Source organism: Schistocerca gregaria, chromosome 1 (assembly GCF_023897955.1).
Source record: "Schistocerca gregaria isolate iqSchGreg1 chromosome 1, iqSchGreg1.2, whole genome shotgun sequence".
NCBI lineage: Eukaryota > Metazoa > Arthropoda > Insecta > Orthoptera > Acrididae > Schistocerca > Schistocerca gregaria.
Window position 1 is genome coordinate 218,480,825 of NC_064920.1, and position 21,375 is coordinate 218,502,199.

At 38.1% G+C, this 21,375-nt stretch overlaps 1 protein-coding gene across 1 annotated transcript in view; it reads left to right on the plus strand.

Annotated features, from left to right (window-relative positions):
* The window catches only part of LOC126337675 (sterile alpha motif domain-containing protein 15-like), a 46,419-nt gene that overhangs the window by 16,450 nt on the left and 8,594 nt on the right, over positions 1-21,375 (plus strand). Inside the window, exons 2-3 of the mRNA XM_050001491.1 lie at positions 8,999-9,149; positions 18,881-18,979. Coding sequence (XP_049857448.1) covers positions 8,999-9,149; positions 18,881-18,979 — 250 coding nt within the window. The remainder of the gene's footprint in view (positions 1-8,998; positions 9,150-18,880; positions 18,980-21,375) is intronic.

Consider the following 21,375-nt stretch of genomic DNA (forward strand, 5'->3'; position numbering starts at 1 on the left):
ATTTCGTTTAGTGTCTTGCCCAAATTAGCATTCTGTTTCTGATGCACCGAAAACAGTGCACAACAGTGCAAATTTCGACGCTATGCACTGCGTGTCTAGTATCCATTTGCTCAGGTAGCAGCTGCTGATATTAGTAATGCCCCTTCAACTCATTGCCCTCTAGTTTGCATTCAGTCATACTCAGTTCCGTCTAGGGTTTTGTTTTCTGGCAATGGTATTTGTGCATTTGTGCATTAGCAGTGATACACAGCAGCACTGTGGATAAGTTTACTGATGAAGAGATGGCTGATGTGCACTTCATGTATGGGTTCACTGTGCTGTGCTGTACCTGCACTGATGGCAAACACATCACTGCACCTTTGCGTATGAGTGGTGCTGCACGGCTTTGTATTCTGTGTCATATGTTTTGGTTATTGCACATTACAGTCTTATTCACTGTTGTGAAGATATATTGAGGTGACAAAGGTCATAACATCATGTCAGATCTCTTTTTGCCTTGCATAGTGCAGCAATTCGATGCGGCATGGTCTGAAGAACTGTTGGAAGTCTGCAGAAATAGTGAGCCGTGTTACCTCCATTGCCATCAGTAATTGCGGAAGTGTTATCGGTGATGGATTTTGTCCTAGAACCGACCTCTCTATTATATCCCATAAATGTTGGGTGGGATTCATGCTGGGCGACCAGGGTGTCCAAATCATTCATTCAAGTTGTCCAGAAAGTTTGTCAATCCAGTTGCGAGCAACTGTGATCTGGTGACATGGCATATTGTCATCCATCAAAATTCCATTTTTGTTTGGGAACATGATGTCCATGAATGGTTGCAGATGGTCTCCAAGTAGCCGAACCCACCAGTTTGTAGTTAATGATCGGTTCAATTTGTCCAGAGGCCTCAGCCCACAAAACTATGGAGCACCAGCAGCTTGCACAGTGCCTTATTAAGAACTTTGGTTCATGGCTTCATGGGGCTTGCACCACGCTTGAACTGTGCCACCAGCTTTTACCAAGGGACTCATCTCACCAGGCCACGGTTTTCCAGCCATCTAGGGTCCGACTGATATGGTTACAAGCCCAGCAGAGGAGGTGCAGGCGATGTCATGCTGTTAGCAAAGGTAGTCACATCGATTGTCTACTGCCATATCCCATTAATGCAAAATCTCACTGCACTGTCCTAACAGATACATTTGTCGTACATCCCACATTGATTTCTGTGGGTATTTCACGCAGTGTTGCTTGTCTGTTAACACTGACAAATCTATGTAAACAGCGTGCTCTCAGTTGTTGTCTTAACGCTGTTGGCCACCGCATTATCCATGGTGAAAGGTATGACTGAAATTTCGTATTCTCGGTACACTCTTGACACTGTGAGTCTCAGAAAATAAATTCCCTAACGATTTCCGAAATGGAATGTCGTGTGTATCTAGCTCCAACTACTGTCCCGTGTTCAAAGTCTAATAATTCCCGTCCTTACCTGAGTGCAAATGATATCTTCGCCAATGCACTGCATTTCTATACCTTGTGTATGTGAGACTACAGACATCCGCATATGTGCATATTGCTGTCCATGACTTTTGTTACTTTAGTTTATTTACATAGAAACAAGAATGACTGCGATAACAAACTGAAGGAATCACTTTATGTCAAAGCACTCAAAATGTATTCCTGAAGAACCTCTGAAAGACTGTCAGTGAAGTTCTGGTTTACCTCACACACACACACACACACACACACACACACACACACACACACATTCACATCGTCAAGGTCAACTGCACTTTATTGACAAGCAAGGCAACAGGTAGTTCATCATTGTAGGAATACAAGATAACTAATTCAGACGAAATGAAACACGTGACATAGTAAAGGGTGCCCCCAAACTATAGCATCAGTACAAAGTATACCCCCAGCCACCAGTCAACCCCCCTCCCCCAATACGCATGTCCTCTCGCATGCAATGGCATCCTACAATAGACTGTCCCAAGAATCTTGCAGCTTTTGTTGCAATTATGGAATGGTTCTCTTAGGCCCTGGAGAATGAGTCAGAACCTACTTTATCATGTCCCATACATGTTCAATTGGCAAGAGGTCTGGTAATCTTGCTGGCCAGGGCAATTGTTGTACACCATGAGGAGCATGTTGTGTTGCAGCAGCCATAGGTGTATGTGCATTGTCCTGCTGAAAAAGCACATCATTTTCCTGTCAAAGAAATGGCAGTAACATAGGGACAACAGGCTGTGCAATGTAGTGTGTACTTTACTTTAGCCTGCAGGGACAATGAATTTGTCTGTGTCTTGTAACTGATTGCCCACAAATCATGAATGGGGGGGCGGGGAGAGGGGGGATGGCATTTTTTGGGCAAATGCAATTGGGAATAGGCAGCCCACCAGGTCTACGCCACACAGCTGTACATCCATCACTCGCATACAGACAAAACCTACTCTCATCACTGAAGACAACAGAGCACCATTTCACTCTTCAGTCAACTCTTTAATGGCACCAGATTAACTGTGCTAGGTAGTGTCATGGTGTGAGTGGTAGCCTGACCAGAGGCATGAATGATTTTAATTCTGCTGCAAGCAGACGGTTTCCAGTGATGACACAGCAGGTACAACACGTGCCCAGATTTCGTCCTTGTATGATCTTTGATCGGTCACTGCTGCTCACACGTGTGTCAAACCTGAATTGCATCTGTACTATTGGGAAGGCGAAAACGTGGTCCATAGGTATCGAAATGTGGTTTACTGCCCAGAGGCACATGTAATCTTAATCCTCTTCAAAGCAGACGGTTTCCAATTATCTCTGATGGCAGGAAGTGCAACATGTGGCTGGATTTCTTCCCTGGATGATGTTCAGATGGCCACCACTGTGCACACAATGCGTCGATCGTGACATATGTTTGTATAGTGTGGATGTTCAGAACCTGATCTATGTGTGTGGGAATGTTTCAGTGACACGTTACTAATGCATCATGCCCAACATATGCAGCAACCTATTGTTACATCCATTCAACTTCGTGCAGGCCAACAATAAATCCCCATTTAAATGGCTGAAGCTGCTGAGCAGGAGTATGTATTCGTTGATGGGGCAAATGGAGAAGATGTATACCTTGATATGTGTGCATTGAATGTGTCTGTGAGGAGCTCGCTGTCTGAAGGGGGCGGCCGAGTAGTGTCGATGGGCAGGTGGCTGTCATTGGTGAAATGTGCATGGTGTTGTAGTCGTTCAGGAGGGGACAGATGTTGTACATATGGCTTCTTGTGTGTAACGGGTTGCCCACTAGATGTTGATGGAACAATGGTGTGCTGCTGAAGTGTTTTGTTCAGTGCAGTAACATCGTTCACGAGGTGGCGCAAATGCTGCAGTATGACGTTGTTGAGAGTGTCGTCATATCTGGTAGGTAGTCGCCTTTGGGTAGCATCTGCGATTCAGCGGGCATGGTCCACGTCGCGCGATGTGCTGGCGTAGTGTGCATGGCCATCAGCACTTGTGTGCGGAAGAGCCGAAACGCCGGTGGAACCAGCATAGACGTGTGGCGCACGGCGGGAGATTGGCATCCGCCATGTGACAAGTTTTTCATTGTCTGGCAGCCAAAGTGTTGTCCCCTCATGATGCAGTGATCAGACTGAATCGCGTCGTCTTGGTGTCGTTTGGAGGCGTGACATAATAGCCGACTGCCAAGGTGGGGAGTGTATGCCTGCTTCTTCGGCGATGGTAGGACGAAGTCGTGATACCTCGGCCACCTGGGATGACATACTGACAAGGGAGCTATGCTTGGTGATGGTTGAATGCATTCGAGTTCTGGTTCCTGCCATTGCGAGGCAAGTAGAGGTTGTGGCAAGGTAACAGGGCTGCCATTGTTATCAGAGTTGGGTACACATTGCTGACTGTATAAAATAATAGGGCAGAAAATAACGTTCGAGCACTGTTCAGCTGGTTGTAAGGGACAATAGTGAAAATGTTTACTGTCTTACACACTGCAGTCGAAACACTAGTTGAATACTGTGTCTCTGTCTGGCACTGTAATTACATTTTTATTTGAATTTAAGTCCCTTGGAGATTGTTTGATGCGATGTTGCAGAGCACCAAAAATGTCGATTTTACATTCCTTGTCCGAACGAGACATCTCTTCGGCGCGGATGGAGGGCGCAACACCGTAGATGCACTGGGGAGTCAGTACACTACACAGTTGTGTTGTTGTTTCAAAGTTCGAACACAGTTTGATCCACTGCTCGTGAATGTTATATGTCGTTGAATGGCACGTAAAACAAGGCTGGAGGACAATTACTGTCAGTTCACACGAAATACATAGCAGCAGAGTCTGATAATGGCTCAATTGTCGTAGCGTGGTGATCGGCTCGGCAGTAAAAACAGAAAATACGGCGTGACGCGGTTGTCGGAGTCACCAGTGTTGATCTCCAGTACTTAGTGATAGTGAATGGTGGACGACACAATGGTAAAGAGTATACAACACACTTTAATTTGTAGAAACTAGATACATACAAGAATACCTGACGTAATACACTTGAGTCACAGAGCGAAATGAACTGCTACTGTCAACCATAAGAGTTAAGACAGCGAATTGTTTTCTCTGACCAGGCTCAGTTCTGACTGAACGGCCATAAATTTGCTGAAGCTGTGTGCTGTCACCCATGAGACCAAATGAGGAACTGCTTGTATCAATAAACAGCATTTGCTATGTCAAATTTAAAACTGCATATAGATTGTTCTATGGAATTTCGGGGAAAATGTTGGATGTCAATAAGTTCTTGTCACAGTATTTCGGCGCAAAATCTTCCAACTATCTGCAGGTGTATTCTGACGAAAGTACTTCGAGTTCCCTATTTAAGACATCACTGCCACATCATGATGTACGACGCATGTAGGGCCTTAAAATATGGGAACTCGTTGCACATTCACCAATATACACATGAAGAAGGTCAGAAGACTCTGCACTGAAATATAGTGGCTACACGATATTGACATCAGATGATCCGTCTTAATTGGACTGTGAATGGGGACTGTCTAGAAGCAGCTGTTACAGCTTCATTCGTTTCACATGGATATGGAAAATTTGTCCCCCAACTCAGGTCAATAACCGTAGGTGTATCTTCATGTTTAATCAGTTAGCAACTTTCATACACTCACATAATTTTTTGTGTAGATTCACTGTCATCATAGGTAACCTCAATCATATAAAGCTGTGGCACTCACCTGAATCGTATAAAACTGTGGCACATCCATGCTCTTCTTGTTTCTGCGCTGTTTTTGAAGAAAAAGTAATAACAAATATACTTAATAATAATAATAAATATGCATTTCGTATATTTAAATATTATATCAGTTTTCTGATATGTGCTGCATTCCCTTCTGTAGCACCATGACCTAGCTGTTTAGTGTCCTCCACCATAAATCATCATCATCATCATGAACCACCACTGCTTTCCTGTAGGTGCAGGAATCAAAATTATCCAATTCTTTTGTATTGGAAAGTATTAATCAAATCGTATGAGGCGGATATTATTACAAGGCCTTATTTTCAGTTTAATTTTATATGTCGTACCTTGATGCTTGTACTGTGGATTGTTGTGTCCATTCATGACTTTGTCTTTTCAATTAAAGCAAAGCGCATTGTGGTTGTGTATAGCGTGTATAAGGGTTATTCGTTTGTGTTTCAATAATAACAAAGCTTGTCCAACTTGGTTGGAGTGCACTTTTTTCTCATTTTTGACAGTACCCTGCATTTTAAAATTCATGGTGACTTTACCAGGTCCTGTCTATTTTTTTATACAGCGTGGCATTATGTGCAAGACTCAAAAGTGTTTATTTTGTTACCTGATAGTTTTACACCAAATTTCTATCTTCATATGTTCTAATTTATGCTGCTCATTTGAGCTATTGCATTGGAACTGCATGAACTCGTATTTTATGAGTTTAGTAGTACACAAGAGATCTATAGAGATTAGGTTTCACTTCACTGAATTCATATGCATAGGGCTTATTTAAGGCTGAAGCAACACAAGCTGCCACTTGGAGTACCAGGCCGAGAGAGCTGTCAGATGCACCAACAGCTTGTAACATTTCCATATAGTATGTATCACAATTAATAGTGATTATTTGCAGCACCAAGATGAGAGGGGTGCCAGTGATGCCAACACTCAAGAATTGTATACTGTGCGTATTGCAGTTAGTGGTGAAAACTGACACAGGTGAAAGAAATGGAAGGAGGCGTGAGTGAGAGGGATTGCCAAATGATAAGTCCCTTGTGTCAGAAAATGTTCTCAAACTGGTCTGCCTATGCATCTCTTGTCAAATAACAGAAAGCATACTGTCTTAATTTATTTCATGTATTAGACAATAGTTTTAACACAGGCATTGCCAAATGTTGCTTTTGGACTCAGTAGTTTCAGTGAACGACATTGGGTTGTTTAGATTTAGAATGATGAAGGTATTTATACTTAATTCTATGTAATGCTCAAAGACGAGCTTTTATAGCTGGGAATAACTAGTACTTACATCTATAAAACAAAACAATTTATTACCCAGCAACTGTGAAGTGAATTAAAACTTTCTTGTCTATTTCTTCCATATTTTTAAACAAATATTCATAGTCAATGAATATAGTTTCAGATGCTTTAACTTACCAAACGAGAAAGCACTGGTATGTTGATAGACACAATAAAATAAAAAACATTTAAACACACACACACAGATATTCAAGCTTTCGCAACCCATGGTTGCTTCATCAGGATAGAGGGAAGGAGAGGGAAAGACGAAAGGATGTGGGTTTTAAGGGAGAAGGCAAGGAGTCATTCCAATCCCAGGAGTGGAAAGACTTACCTTAGGGGGAAAAAGGACAGGTATACACTCGCAGACATACAGACATCCATCCGCACATATACAGACACAGGCCTGTGTCTGTATATGTGCGGATGGATGTGTGTGTGTGCGAGTGTATACATGTCCTTTTTCCCCCTAAAGCTGGGTTTACACTACCAAGTCGCTTGCGGAAGTTATTGCTGCAAGTCACTGCTAGCTGCTTGCAGCTGTGTTTACACAGCAGCGCAATAATTAAATAAGATTCTTCCATAAGTTCTTTGGCAAGAAACTTGCGTCCACAGCTTGCTGATACTGTTTACATAAGCTTTCAGTACCACTACGAGTGTCAGCCGAAGTATCAAATGACAAGTAGGTGGGTGATATATGCTGCAGCCCTTGTAATTGTAATAAAAAACGTGAAAAAGAAAAAGAGAGTGGATAATAAGAAGATCACATAATGGTGCCTAAAATAAACTTTTGCAAGAACTTAGTATCGAGAGCATGGATACTTTTGAAAACTTTCGCAGAATCTCGTCAAATGATCTGGAGTGTTTGTTGACGTTAATAGCGCCCGTCATATCAAAACGAGACACAACTTCCGTACTGCTATTTCAGCAAAAGAACATTTGCTAGTCATTCTACAATTTATAGCTACAGGTGAGCTACGAATAAAATAGGCATTTCATTTATTTATATGAAACATACAACCAAAAAAAATTTTAATTTTGAAATCTTTTCTGTGTAGGACACTCATACAAGTTCCTAATGTACTTGTTTCATATTCCCGTCAGCACGATATGTAGAGCCGCTTTTGACATCTTGAAAAGAGAAAATTATTTGAAGGTATGTGAAAACACAACAATGAAATTAAATTTTTATTGAAATAAACTGCATTTTGCAGAATGATTTGCTTTATAAAATGTTTTTTCCTAATGCTCATAAAATGGAAAGTGACAAGCTAATTATATAGAACATGTAATAATTACACATCATCTTTTTCTAGACTCCTAAAACAACAAGCGAGTGGATACAGATGGCAAAGGGGTTGTGTCCTCAAGTTATGCTACTTTCTCTGTACTTCTTTCACAGATGTGTCGAATGTCGACAAGATTTCATTTAATGTGTCATCTTCTTCACTCTATTCTTAAAGTCCCGGTTATGCACGTTCTGTATTTCGGGGTAGCTCTCCACAGCTTCAGTAAAATGTTCTGTATCCTGCTTCATCCATTCCCATTTCTCCTCCAGTTCTGAAATTTGTTTGCGTATAATAAGTAAGATGTTTGCATAAAATTAAGTTACCACATTAAGTAAAATGTTAAATATGAGTGCTATGCAGATGATGTACTTACTATAACTTGCGCTTCCTACCTGCAGGAAATAGAAATACATCCTAAAAGCTGCAAGTTACTTGCAGATACTTCTTGCATGGTGTTCACACTAGTATCGGAAAAAGTGCAGCAAGTCACTTCCGCAATAAATTGCTACAGTTGCAAGTCGACTTGGTGATATCTTTACACTCACAAATCGCGTGGCAAGTTCCTAATTGCTGCAATAACTTGCTAGTGTAAACCGAGCATAAGGCAAGTCTTTCCACTCCCGGGATTGGAATGACTCCTTACTCTCTCCTTTAAAACTCACATACTTTTGTCTTTCCCTCTCCTTCCCTCTTTCCTGATGAAGCAACCATGGGTTGTGAAAGCTTGAATATTTGTTGTGTGTTCATGTGTTTTTTATTTGATTGTGTCTATCAACACACCAGCGCTTTCTCATTTGGTAAGTTAAAGAATCTTTGTTTTTGTACATATTTTTCTCACATGGAATGTTTCCCTCTGTTATATACTAACTGCATTGCCTGTATTTATATAGGCAATGCAGTGAGAAAGAACAGCATGCAAAATACATCAATTTGATCATGTAATAATAATTCTAAATTAAAGGGGAAAGGAGGTATGTGTGACACATGCATCCTAGAATGTAAATCGCATGTATAACGTTAACTAGTGCTGTAAATCATTGAGAGTATTTAGAATATTTTGTTTTTGGCTGCTATACCTTGTGCATAAATATGTAATGAACAGAACTAATATTTTTCAAAACTATTATTCTAAAACGGTGTTTCTTTTGTATTATAGTTCCATTAACTGTCAAAATGAATTGTGAGACACAGAATTTTTTTTAATTTCAGAGCATGCAACCATCACTTCCCTAGTCCTGCACCCCTTGTCGAAATTGCTGGAAGAATTGCTAATGGTTTACCCCTACCACCTCCATGGAATTGGACCCCAGATGAGGTTTCCAACTGGGTTGGTTCAGAGCTGCAATTCCCACAGTACAAAGTACAATACAATAGTTCTAATGCTACTAATAATGACATTAATAATAATTTATAATAAAACTAATGTTTTACATTTCTTAGATAAAAGAAGAGAAGTATTGTTACAGAAAAGAACAGAGACTCCACGATAAATTTTCCTAGGTGATCCTAAAATCCAGTAACATACTGACAGAAATGTGAAACTGTAAATATAATTTATAGTTTACAATGTTGCAACATAGCAGTCCATGTTATCACCAAAATAGCTAAGTTTTCCTGACAATGAAACTTGTGCTCCAGCAAGAACTGAATTTAGATTCTCATCTTTCACTGAGTGATATGATGATCCAACATGAATTTTTAATCTTTTGGATAGTTTTGTTCTGCCATACAACACACTGCAGAATAAAAGGATCATTCTGGATAAAGAACCGCTTTATTAGGGAAATAGTGCATATAAAACTATCAGTCATTCTTGTGAAAGTGAGATACTGTATTGCAAAGCCTCAGTAAACCACTGTATGTAGCTGTACATATATGGGAAGAAAAATATGTGAAACATCAAATTAACATTTGAGGGTGATGGTAGATGGTTAAGTCTGTTATAGTTTTTGAAATGCAAGCTGTAGCTCTTTCTTGTCCACCAGTACAAGTGCATTCCACAGCAAAACTGATTTAATGAGTAAATACAAAAATATTAATATTATTGTACAATGGTTGGCATGGCACTTAGTAAATCATAAATACACATGATATTTAAAAAGGTCCCATTTTCTTATAGGAGATATTACTGCTTAAAACTAGAAAAAACAAATGTTTGAAAACAAAAATTCTTTGATTATGGGCCATTCTGTTTATGATAGCCACCTGACTGTTGACACTACAGGAAGTACTCAGTGTGGTTATCACCAAAGCTTTCCTCAAAGCATCACAAAGTGGCGCAAACACACATATTGCCCTAGGATAGATGCATAGTACAGATGCAACATAAATGCTATGGTGGCTCTTATTTTTCAAGTTTCATGTTTCTTTGTGCCACCCTCTAATTTGGTTCCATTACACAAAAAAGGTATTGCTTGTAATGTAGGCTCAGTAGGAAAAGTGGCAGCTGTGCCTGTACACCTCTGCAAACGTGAAAAAAACATAAAAATCTCACTTATCTTTTATCTCAAAAATATTACACTGACGTTGCTGAAAAACTAATAATTATCAACTTAATTATTAAATTTGTTGTATTAACTGTAATAATTCAATCTACAATACTGCTAAGTTATTTTCTTCATGAGGAAAACGGGATGAGAATATTAAATTTTATTTTCTAAATCCTTTTTCTTTGATAAAGTCTCCTGTTGAGTACCTAGAAACTTATGTAATGCTGGGATACATTATGTAGGCAATTATTGCTTCTGGTTCTGATTTTTTGCTAATAATTTGTTGTTGTCCTCCACAAGCTTGATGTCTCTTTCTGCTTGCTTATTTATAATTTTCTCTTCATTCATCCAGTGTAGAGGCTTGACGAAATTTTCATTTTCACGTCATCACAAAGGATCCATCATAAGGAACTCAAGTCTCAAGTCAATTCTAGTCTCGATTTGTTAGAACCAAATTATTTGATCCTGTTATTGACAGTTCTGGGGTTTTATCGATTTCTGCTTTAACCCTTTTAATATTTTCGTCTGATGGTTCCAATCCACGGACCATTTACATTTTTCAGTCAGAAGGCAAAAACTATCAAAATGCAAAAAGATGAAGGATTCAGAAAACAGATATATTACGCAATTGCTTCGATTTAGTAAAAGCAAATGAGACATGTTGCCATATATCACCTAATATTTCAGAAGTTTGAAAGAATACTGAAATTCATGAAGGCTATGGTGCTTAGGCTGCAGATGTGGCAAAGAACTGCGTTCTACATACACAGTGACAAGGAAAATAAAAATACCAGAAGTAGCATTCTTTTTTTGTGCGGTATAAGATACAGTGATGTGACTCAGACAGTATCTCATGCTCAAATGTCAACCTCACCTCCCAGTGGTGCACCCCATTACCACAGACGAGGCTATCACGACCGAGTACAGGCGGTATAACCAAACAATACAAAGGAAATTGTAGAAAACGATATTCCCTACACACCTATAAGACGTTGGTTGGGAGCAAGTGCCAAGGCTCAGAGGTGGCAGCATCGCCATGGCAATCAGCTGTTGTAGGCTAATAACCTCCAACTGCTTAAAATCAACACATTAAAGGTACTGAGAGAAGCAGCTTGGGTGGATCTAACAACGAAAACATTAGGCATGAAGAAGGATACGATTATCAGATTCTGGAACGTTCGAACCCTCTACCTGGCTAGGGAAACAGTTACAGCTCAGAAAGGTAATAGAGAGATAAGGAAGCAAAGCGAGATGAAATGACTGCGGAGAAATGAATATCCTGAGTGGGCATAAATTTCTATATAAAATAATTGAGAACTTGGAGAGTACGCCACAGGACTGGAGAAAAGGACTCCTTGTCCAACTGCCCAAAAACGGAGACATCAGCAACTGCTACAACTGGGGTGATGTGGGTGGAGGTGAGGAGGAAACTTGCTTCGATTCCAAGCAAAGTGTTGACTCAAATAATGTTCAATCAATGTGCAAGTAACAAAGGAGGTAACAAAGGAGCAAGCTGGTTTTAGAAGTAACCGTTCCTTTACAGGTCAAATAAACATGCTTAGAGTGGTTATCGAAGGATCAAATCACTAGTCTTCACATTCTTTCTGTAGTATTTTGGAAAGATCTTCGACTCCATTAAATTATGTAGAAATCTTTGAAAAAGTATGTGACATCAGAAAAGATATTAAAAATTATGAGAGACACTTATAATAACTACATATGCACATACGCCGAGTCATTCACAAGAACACAAGGATAAAAGTCTGGAGAATGCCGAGGATGTGTTTCATCTCCAACTATATTTTTACTGGTGCTGGATGAAATCATGAGGAAAGTGGTGGAGAAGAAGAAGGAAGGCATACAATAGGGAGTGACTGAGCGATCGAAAGCTCTTGAATTTGCCAACATCATCTGGTCTCTCTCACAGAACCATGTCGATATGGAGGGAAAGTTGTAGGATCTAGAACACATTATGGAAATCGTTACAAGATACACAGGAAAGCTGAGACTGATCAACGAGAATGTTGAAGAGGTAAATGAGTTCACATACCTTGGGGTGTAGTTAATGAAGATGGAGGAGCAGCTGCTGATGTCAGAGCAAGAACCTGAAAGTTAAATGGGTCCTTCTTCCAACTTTATCAATTATGGAGGGCAGAGAGATTTCCATACCAACTTAACTACGTAAATTTAGAACAAACATGAAATCAGTGCTGCTATACAGATGTGGCAGATTACCTCTACAAATGGGATATCCAATGAAAACCTTTCTAACAGAAGGAGAGAAGAACCCATCACCATTCAGATCATGAGATGGAAGTGGAGCTGGATTGAACACACCCTCCGGAAAAAGTAGAATGTTGTGGAGAATGAGGTCTCTACTGGAACCCACAGGGAATGGTGAAAGGAAACGAGGAAGACCAAGGACACCATGAAGGACGGCAGTGCGGGAAGAGGGCAAGAAAGAGAGGAAAACGTTTGCAGAGTTGATGAACCTCGCTCAAAATCGTGTGCACTGGCGAAACTTCTTTGTGGACATAAGATCTGCGTTAGCGCAACAAGAAATAAATAAGTCAGTCTTTTCTTTGAATGGTAATTACGATTTATCAGGAAACACAAATATTTTCAGGGAACAAACTGTTTTCGCCATCCTTCTTGCATCATGAATAGCCCCTGAATCATGGAAAAATATGGTGTTCCACAAGATGGTGATTTGACAAGAAAGATCACAGTTAGCTCTGAAAATTCCCTGTAACGCTCTGCAGATTGTTGCTCCCTCAGAGTATCTCGAAAAAAAAACGAAAAATGGGCATTCGAGAAACGTCGACTACGCCCAATTATTCCATGACTCTTTCTTACTGAATGCCAGTTTGACGTTTACCAACATTGATTACACACTAAGAGTTTTGGTATTTTAGAAATGTTTATAGTCAGACATGTTCCTCTCTAGCTCAGTTTTCTCTCAAAAACACTACTGAGAATGTTTTCATATGTGTGGTACGTGTACTGTAAATACAAGCTGTTGTTTTAAAAAAAATGCGACGAAAAAGCATGTACCTAAATAAGCTCCAGTTCATTTGATGTTGTTCTGAATGACTAATTCTTTGACATAGACCTGAAGATTATATTTAATATGACTTTCATTCACAGTCTGTAACCTGCTATTTTCTTGTTGTAGATTACACTGAGAGCACCCCAAAAAGTTGCTCAGTACCACGACTTCAAAGAATCTCAGAAAGTGTTTCTGCCATACTGTTCGATTCCTTTTATTCTTAAACTGGGTTCTGACATTAGTAAGCATTTTCTTGTGATGTTTCTGGTAGAAGTTGTAAATAGAACTTGTGTTAATTACAAAATATTAGGTATTTTGACATAATGCTTCAGTTGTAGCTATCAGGACATGAACTGCTCCTTGTCACTGAGCCTACATTTACTAATGGTAGCAGCAAATGTGGAGGATATTACTGCTCGATGCTCTCTTCTGTTTTATTTGAGGCATTGGAATATTTGAAACACTGTTGTCAGTCGGTATTGGTGAAGCTTCCGCAAAATCAAGTAATTCTGTTTCAACACCACATGAACTCGACATCGCTAATTCAGTATATTGGTCTGACCAAAGATTAGAAATATTTGAACATTAGCAAGTTCCATGACCAAAATATAAACAAAATTATGGGCTTTGTTTCAGTACTCGATTTTCCTACTTCTTTTAATGTATTTATATGTATGATATATGTTGTAGATTCATAAAGAAATGGCTTGCTGAATTTTTGACATTCGTATTCACTTTGCTCTCTCCTCTTTCCTGCTGCCTCCACTTCTTCAAACGCTCTCTCTTCTCTTTTTAAAGTAGTTGGTGAATGATTCCATGAATGAGCCCTGGCTGTCTTTTCAACCATTTGTTAAACTGATTGTGTTCTTCTTTAGTAATGATGTATAAGCCATTCGTATGGGCTATGTAAAGAATGTCTAGAAGTTTTTGAGCAAAATCTGTTTCTTTTCTGTTGTGGAATTTCCGACGACCTTCCATCACAATTTTATCGTTGCCTGCATTGTTAGTTCAAAGCTTCTCATTTTGGTATACAGTTTGTCAGTTCCTATGTTAGAATTCATGATTTTATCACTTCCCATACAACGATGGCAGATACATTGATGCAAAGTTAATTTACACATTCCCAAATTTTAAAAGAAAACCTTTAATGCTTGTTTCACAGATGACAGTTTACTTCTTTATTTCGTGAGACTAGTTCCCGAACAATAATTTTTATCCCATTGAATAAGTATCACATATTGTTAACTATACAGTTAAGACCAATTCGCACTGGTTGTTATGTCATGTCACATGAAAAATTCCAGAATGTGTTTCACATGGTGACATTTGCACAGGCCATCAATGAACCATCTCATCACATCATGTCAAGGCTTCTTGGAAAGAAAGTTTTGACAGCGTCGTCGTCTCTAACGTTGGAAGTTAACTTATTTTAGTTGTGCTCACTCATTTCAAAGTATTTAATTTTGGTGTGGAATTTTCGGAATTCCTTCCATTGATAACCTGTAGAAACATAATGAAGCAGAAGCATTGTTCACGTGATTTCGACTATCGTTGTGTATTAACTTAGATTTAATTGCTTCCATTTTGTCATCTGATATTTTATTCATTATTTCTATTTCGCGTTTTGCTTGAATTTCGTTTTGGTTATAATCCCTACTTTCGTTTAAATGATCATCCATCTTATTTTGTCCATAGTGCAATGAGAATTTACGTTGTAAATGTTTTTATGACGATTGACATCGACAACGATGTACATCTTGTAACGAAAAATACGTTCTTGACTGCACTGCACAGCCAGTTGAAATGTATTATTACATCTTTTCTTTCTTTAACTGACAGATTTGCATTTTCAGTGTTTAAACATTATGGCCGCTAAATGAAAATAATTAGATTCAGATGCATAAAGATCCCAAGTACAAAGAGGATGATAGGAAGAAAAAATAAGAGAAACTGAAGAAGTTAGAATGTTGACTAAAATGACTTGACAAAAGAATACAAATAAATATTGTGTGGAACAATCAGTCAAATAAAAATAATGATCAAAGTTATTTTGATAAAGATTTAAAAATAAAAAAAGAATTCAGTGTTCCTGACGAGATTCAAACCAACAACCTTTTGCATGTGAGGTCAGTACCTTAATCTTTATGATACTTAACCAGGCTGTACATTGTTACCATTTCAAGTGACATTCCTAAACTTTTTCGTCGATTGCATGGAAATGAGACACCACCAGGCTGAACTGTTGCAGAGTGTGATTTCTTGGACCTTAACTTACAGCTCCATATAGATCGTCTTAAAAAGTCGATCCCACCACTGGAGACCTTCGTTGTCAGTTTTACTTGGCCTGGTTATATAACATGGAAGACTGAGTTACGTTTACGGATTATTACCTTCACGTAATATTGACTGAGCTTGCGAGTACCTCTGCTCATTTCCTTAAGTATCTGAAAAAGTATAAATTTGTTTTCAGTCTTCCTCAAAATTTTTCATGTAGGCCTTGATCTTTTGTAAATTATCCACGCATTCTTTGGAATTGCTATGTGCATATCAGTATCTCTTTGCAACTGGAATACCGTGGTTTAGCTCTTGGTGTCACTGTAACAATAACTAAGCAATAACTAAGGAAACCAATAAACATACATGTCCAGGAAAGGCAATAGAGTTGGTGGTCAATATAGTGTGATTCTGTGACGATGCTACAAACTTTCAGGGTCGATGAGAAGGTTGGCTTTTTTGGGGAATACAAGGACCAACTATAGGGTCATCAGTCCCTACGATGAGAAGGGTAAATGTATCAATTTGACATCAGGGGGTTCTGGAGAATAACGGCCAATTCGAAAGTTATAAGGGAAAATCGTTCTGATATTTCTAACAGAGGAATACATGTACCAGTGCTGTTGTTGCGAAGATTGTAGGGTAGAAAGAAAACTATAAAAAACATTTAGCAAACAAAGGCTCTGAAAAACGTGTCTTAAGAGCTATGGGCGTTTAATCATCTTCCCTTCTGAGAAACACATCTCTTCTATTGAACAAGTGCCCATAGCACTTAAGAGATGAATATTAAAGACTGTATTTAAAGTCTGTATTTACTCATCTGTTTTTCTTGATTTGGTCCATACTACCTTTACTGTTTCCTCTTTCACTTACACTGTTTCCTTTTTCCTTTATTTCCTGCTGCCTCTGAGTCCACCATACCCCAGTAGCTCAAAAATTCTGAAGGCTCCTACATAATTTGCCCCCTATAACCACGTGCTTAAAATTTCTATCCAAAATGGGCCTTCCCCTACATCTACATATTAAAGTTCGCTGATCTGGGATGGTCTAGGCCCCGAAGCCTGTATTTGGTCTCCATTCATCTGTAGTGTTCATTTTCATTGTGCTCTTGCTGTTTCTATCCCAATCTACCTCACTTTGTCTTTTACTGCCACTGTCCGTTACTGACCGACAATATCTCCTCTGCCTTTGGGATTCAGTGGCACTGTCTTCATCCATCTCTCTTTCTCTTTCACTGCCTCTTTCTCTCTCCCACCATCACTGTCTGCTCGCTCTCTCTCTCTTATTGGCAGTGTCTCTTCTCTCATCACTGTCTCTCTGCTACTCTATATCACCACAAAAAAGTGCCAAAATGATTCTATGCCAAAGTTTTCGGCGAAGTAGGTGGAAAAAGGACTGAGAGCTGGTTCACTCCTTTTCTGTCAGAGTCTTTTAATGAGTGACATATTCGTCTTTTTCGTTCCCCTACAAGAGCATCTAGCCACTGGTTCCCTTCTTTTCCATGCTACAGCAGCGTGTACTTCTTATACATAACGAATTCTATAGGTCAGTAAAGTTATGAGAGTTCGTTTGTATATTTCGACACATGTATCAGTCCATAAGTGACAGCGCAGGATACCGATATGTTCAAAAAAGCTGTGTGTGAAAATGCGATTTTTCGGAAGACATATCTTGGATTCTATTGATACAGAAATAAGATCAAGTGTTACAGATTTGCATTTCCAATGTTTAAACATTATGACCACTAAATGAAAATAATTAGATTTACATGCATAAAGATCCCAAGTACAAAGAGGATGATAGGGAGAAAAAATAAGAGCAACTGAAGAAGTTAGAATGTTGACTAAAATGACTTGACAAAAGAATACAAATAAATATTGTGTGGAACAGTCAGTAGAATAAAAATAATGATCAAAGTTATTTTGATAAAAATTTAAAAATAAAAAAAGAATTCAATGTTCCTGATGAGATTTAAACCAACAACCTTTTGCATGTGAGGTCAGTACCTAGGCGGCTTATAAAAGTATCATTTGTTCATGGGTGAGTCCAGAGAAAATCCTGGGAAACCATGATTTTGAGTACGAAAAGCACGATGGCCATATGTATAATTTCTATTTCTGGCACATCCTCGAAAATTTTACCACGTGTTCTTAAGATAGTATTCTTGGAGTACATCAAAACTTTTTTTGATATCATTATCTGTTACTGAGATCTAGAGGTTTAAACGTAGCTTAGCTACGTTCAGAACCAAAATCACAGATTTTTATCCATTTTTACCCTACTGGCCGTTATTATGTAAATAACTAACAATAAAAATGGTTCAAATCTAAACTGCACATTTTTTTATATGTACAAGTTTTTTGGATGTGTCTTGATAATGAATACAGAATTTCGAAAACAGGAAAACGGCATTTCTAGATGAATGACGAAAGACTGCACAATTAAAATTTGAGCCATTGTCTTTGGTTAGTTATTTACATAATTGCAGCCCACAGTGCAAAAAATGAATAAATACCAGTTTTACAGTTTTCTGCAGAAGTATGATAAGTTTAAGCCTCTGGATCGTTGGTAACAGGTAATGATGTCGATAAAAGTTTCAAAATTCCTTGAGAATATCGTCTTAAGAACATATGGTAAGATTTTCAACGATCTACCATGAAGAGAAGTTATACACATGACCTCGCCACAATTTGTACTTTTCATACCCAAAATCATAGTGTTTCAGGACTTTCTCAGATACCACTTTTATAAGCTATATAAGACCATAATCTACACCTAATGCAAAAGAACCAACTGATTTGCTCAATTTACCTGAGTTAGACAAACAGTAAAATGTTTAAATTTTGATTCTGTATTGTAGTATAGCTAGAGTATACTCAATCTTCCAATTTTACTGCTGTTGTGGTGCCAGTGACAAAGATTAATGATTAACTCCACAAATTGTAAGGAAACCTAATACTGTTTCTCATTGGCTCAACTGTGCCTTATATGTGTTCTGTTTCTTAGTAGTTTACTTTTTTAATGTGTTCCTAAAGGCACAAGCGAGAACACATTAATCAGAAACAACTAATATTCACACTGGCATTTATGTTTGTGTAGAAAATGTATAGTTTCTAATATGTTACAGGCGTAAGGTAAAATATAGGAACACACAGGAAATGTATGTGAAAAAATGAGATAGCAAAAATATATTTGCCAATAAAAAACTACAACCTATCAATATATACATTTTGCTCCCTTATCAATGCATATGAGTTGACTATATATAATGTTTTGCAGGAATGTTTCACCAAGAACAGAATTAATGGCCGAACCTTACTTCTTGTCGATGCAAGTGCTCTTCCTAAAATGAATATCACTGATTTCACTCACATAAAGGTATGTCAGGTACTAGTTATTGTTAACAAATTATATTTAAAATCATAAATGTTAAATGGGGACTGCAAACATTATACTGATATTGATTAATAGAATGAAACTCAATGGTAATGACAATTTAGTTCTTCGTCCTTTATTGTGAGACAAACCCACAAAGAACTCAAATGGCACAATTAATCAACCTAAGATATTTTCAAAAACATGTTAGAAACAGAATCTGATCTTACTAAGAGTTATAGGACAATGTGAGATGACAACATGAATCCCCTTACCACATTCTTCATTTGCAATGCTATAATTCATATGACTAATTTGAAGAATTAATTGTAATACACATTAACACAATGTTTGATGATGAACAGCTTTATTTCTAACAAAATGAAGCCTTTCCCCGCTACCACTATGATGTAATGGTTCATCTTCATGCTATTCTTAAGAAGAGAATGACTCTGTGGAAAGATTCTGTAGAAACCTTGCTAGGTCAGTGGCCTAAACTTGTATGGATTTCTTTTTATATGAGTAGTTTATCCTGAAATCAGAACCGAAATTTCAGATGAGATTGTGACTGTTGTTTGTGGTTCTACTGCCCAATAATATTAGTTCTCTCACACAAGTGCTATACACAAATCTGAACAGCCAAAAACTTAACTGGAGCACGTATTTGTCCAATTTAAATTGTTCTCCTCATAGTTATGCCAGTTAATAGTGCATATACTGACGATAAAAATATGAATGCAGTTTCTGTAATGTTTTATATTTCATATTACATTTCTTGAAGTTATATCATTATATTACAGGATATTTCAAAGTAAAATTACTGGTACAATTGCTTCTCCATATTTCGCTGAAAATGAAACAGCTTGGGATAGTCCAATTTTAAACACATATAGCTATGCAGGAAGTCAAATAGGTACTTCTCTGCCAACAATAAATGAAATAGTCCAGGAAAAAAATTGTTGTTCTCACTGAATCTTAAAATTCCCATTTCACAAATTAATAAATTCTGGCTAGATGCAAGTAGGATTCCTGCACTGAGTGTTCCTTAAAAAATAAATTATGTATATAGACAGTTCATTCATCCCAGGACTCGAGAATCTCGACGATTTTGCCTGTTATCGAAATTGATACTCGCAAGACATTGGTTCTGGGAGTTCCAAGACTTTCAGGAATGTTTTAGTTATTTAAATTTGAAGTTGGATAACAAATGAAAAAAAAAACAAATATTTTCTGTGCGATATAATTACAAACCAACAATTTTCTGATTTTTTTCCTTTACTTGTACTGTGAAACCTTATTTCTTGCCAAATTTCACGATTCTAGGTTAACTGTAAATCTCCTCTAGGTTTTGATGAGTGCCTTTGCAAGTATCTAAATATGTGACATAAACTGACCTATCTTTTGATTCCATTGACTTAGCAGCTTCACGTTTTTACACCACCAAGGGATCGTAGTATGTGGCATTCAACTTGATAGACGTTCATGTTCATAAGAAAAAGGGAATTTAACAGTTAGATAGATAGGCAGACATACTAATGGACAACAAAGTGAACCAATAAGGATTCTGCCTGTACCGATTGATGCACTAAACCATAATAACAAACAAAATTTTAATTAGATGTTATGATTTCTGTGTACATTTTGGAAAGGATTCTAAACTCCAAAAAAAAAGATTTAAGGAATTTCTTGCCTGCATTTAACCTAAACCTACAAAGGAAACAGGGCAGTTTATTTCTAGTATTGCCATGAGATCTATTACAGAATCATTAAACAAGTACTTTAGTGGTGTAAAATCAGATGTTCTCAAATGCTTGATTATCAATCACTTGTAGGATCCACAGTGACCGGGGCATAAACTGTACATTCCATCTCTTGAGCAAAGAGAATTGGGAGGATATCTATGAATATGTAAAACGAACTGAAAAATTTGAATACTTCATAAGTGTTGTTTCAAACAGGGTTTCATGTGAAACGTAATTAAACGAAATCTTTGTATACAAGAGAGTATGTGTGTGTGTATGTGTAGGTCTGTAATCTCCTCCCAAACCCCTGTATCGATTTCAACCAAATTTGGCACAGAAATTGCAGGCTTCACGACTATAGGCACTGTGGACTTTATGACCTTCTAGATCAAATAGGAGCGGAGATACGGAAAAAGAGGTGTTTTTCCAACACCTCGCATTTAGGATGGCCTGTATGTTTTGTGGGAATAGTAATGGCCTGCCACATCAACCTGCTTTGCAGGGCAGCATGCCTGTCGAGTGTTAGAAATGGTTTACCAAGCCCCATAATGTAGATTTGCCATGCATTACAGGCTTGTTGTGTTGGAGTAGTATCAGCTTGCTTTATCGACCGGCTTTGCATGGTAGCCTGTAGATCAGGGGCAAATAAATGATTCT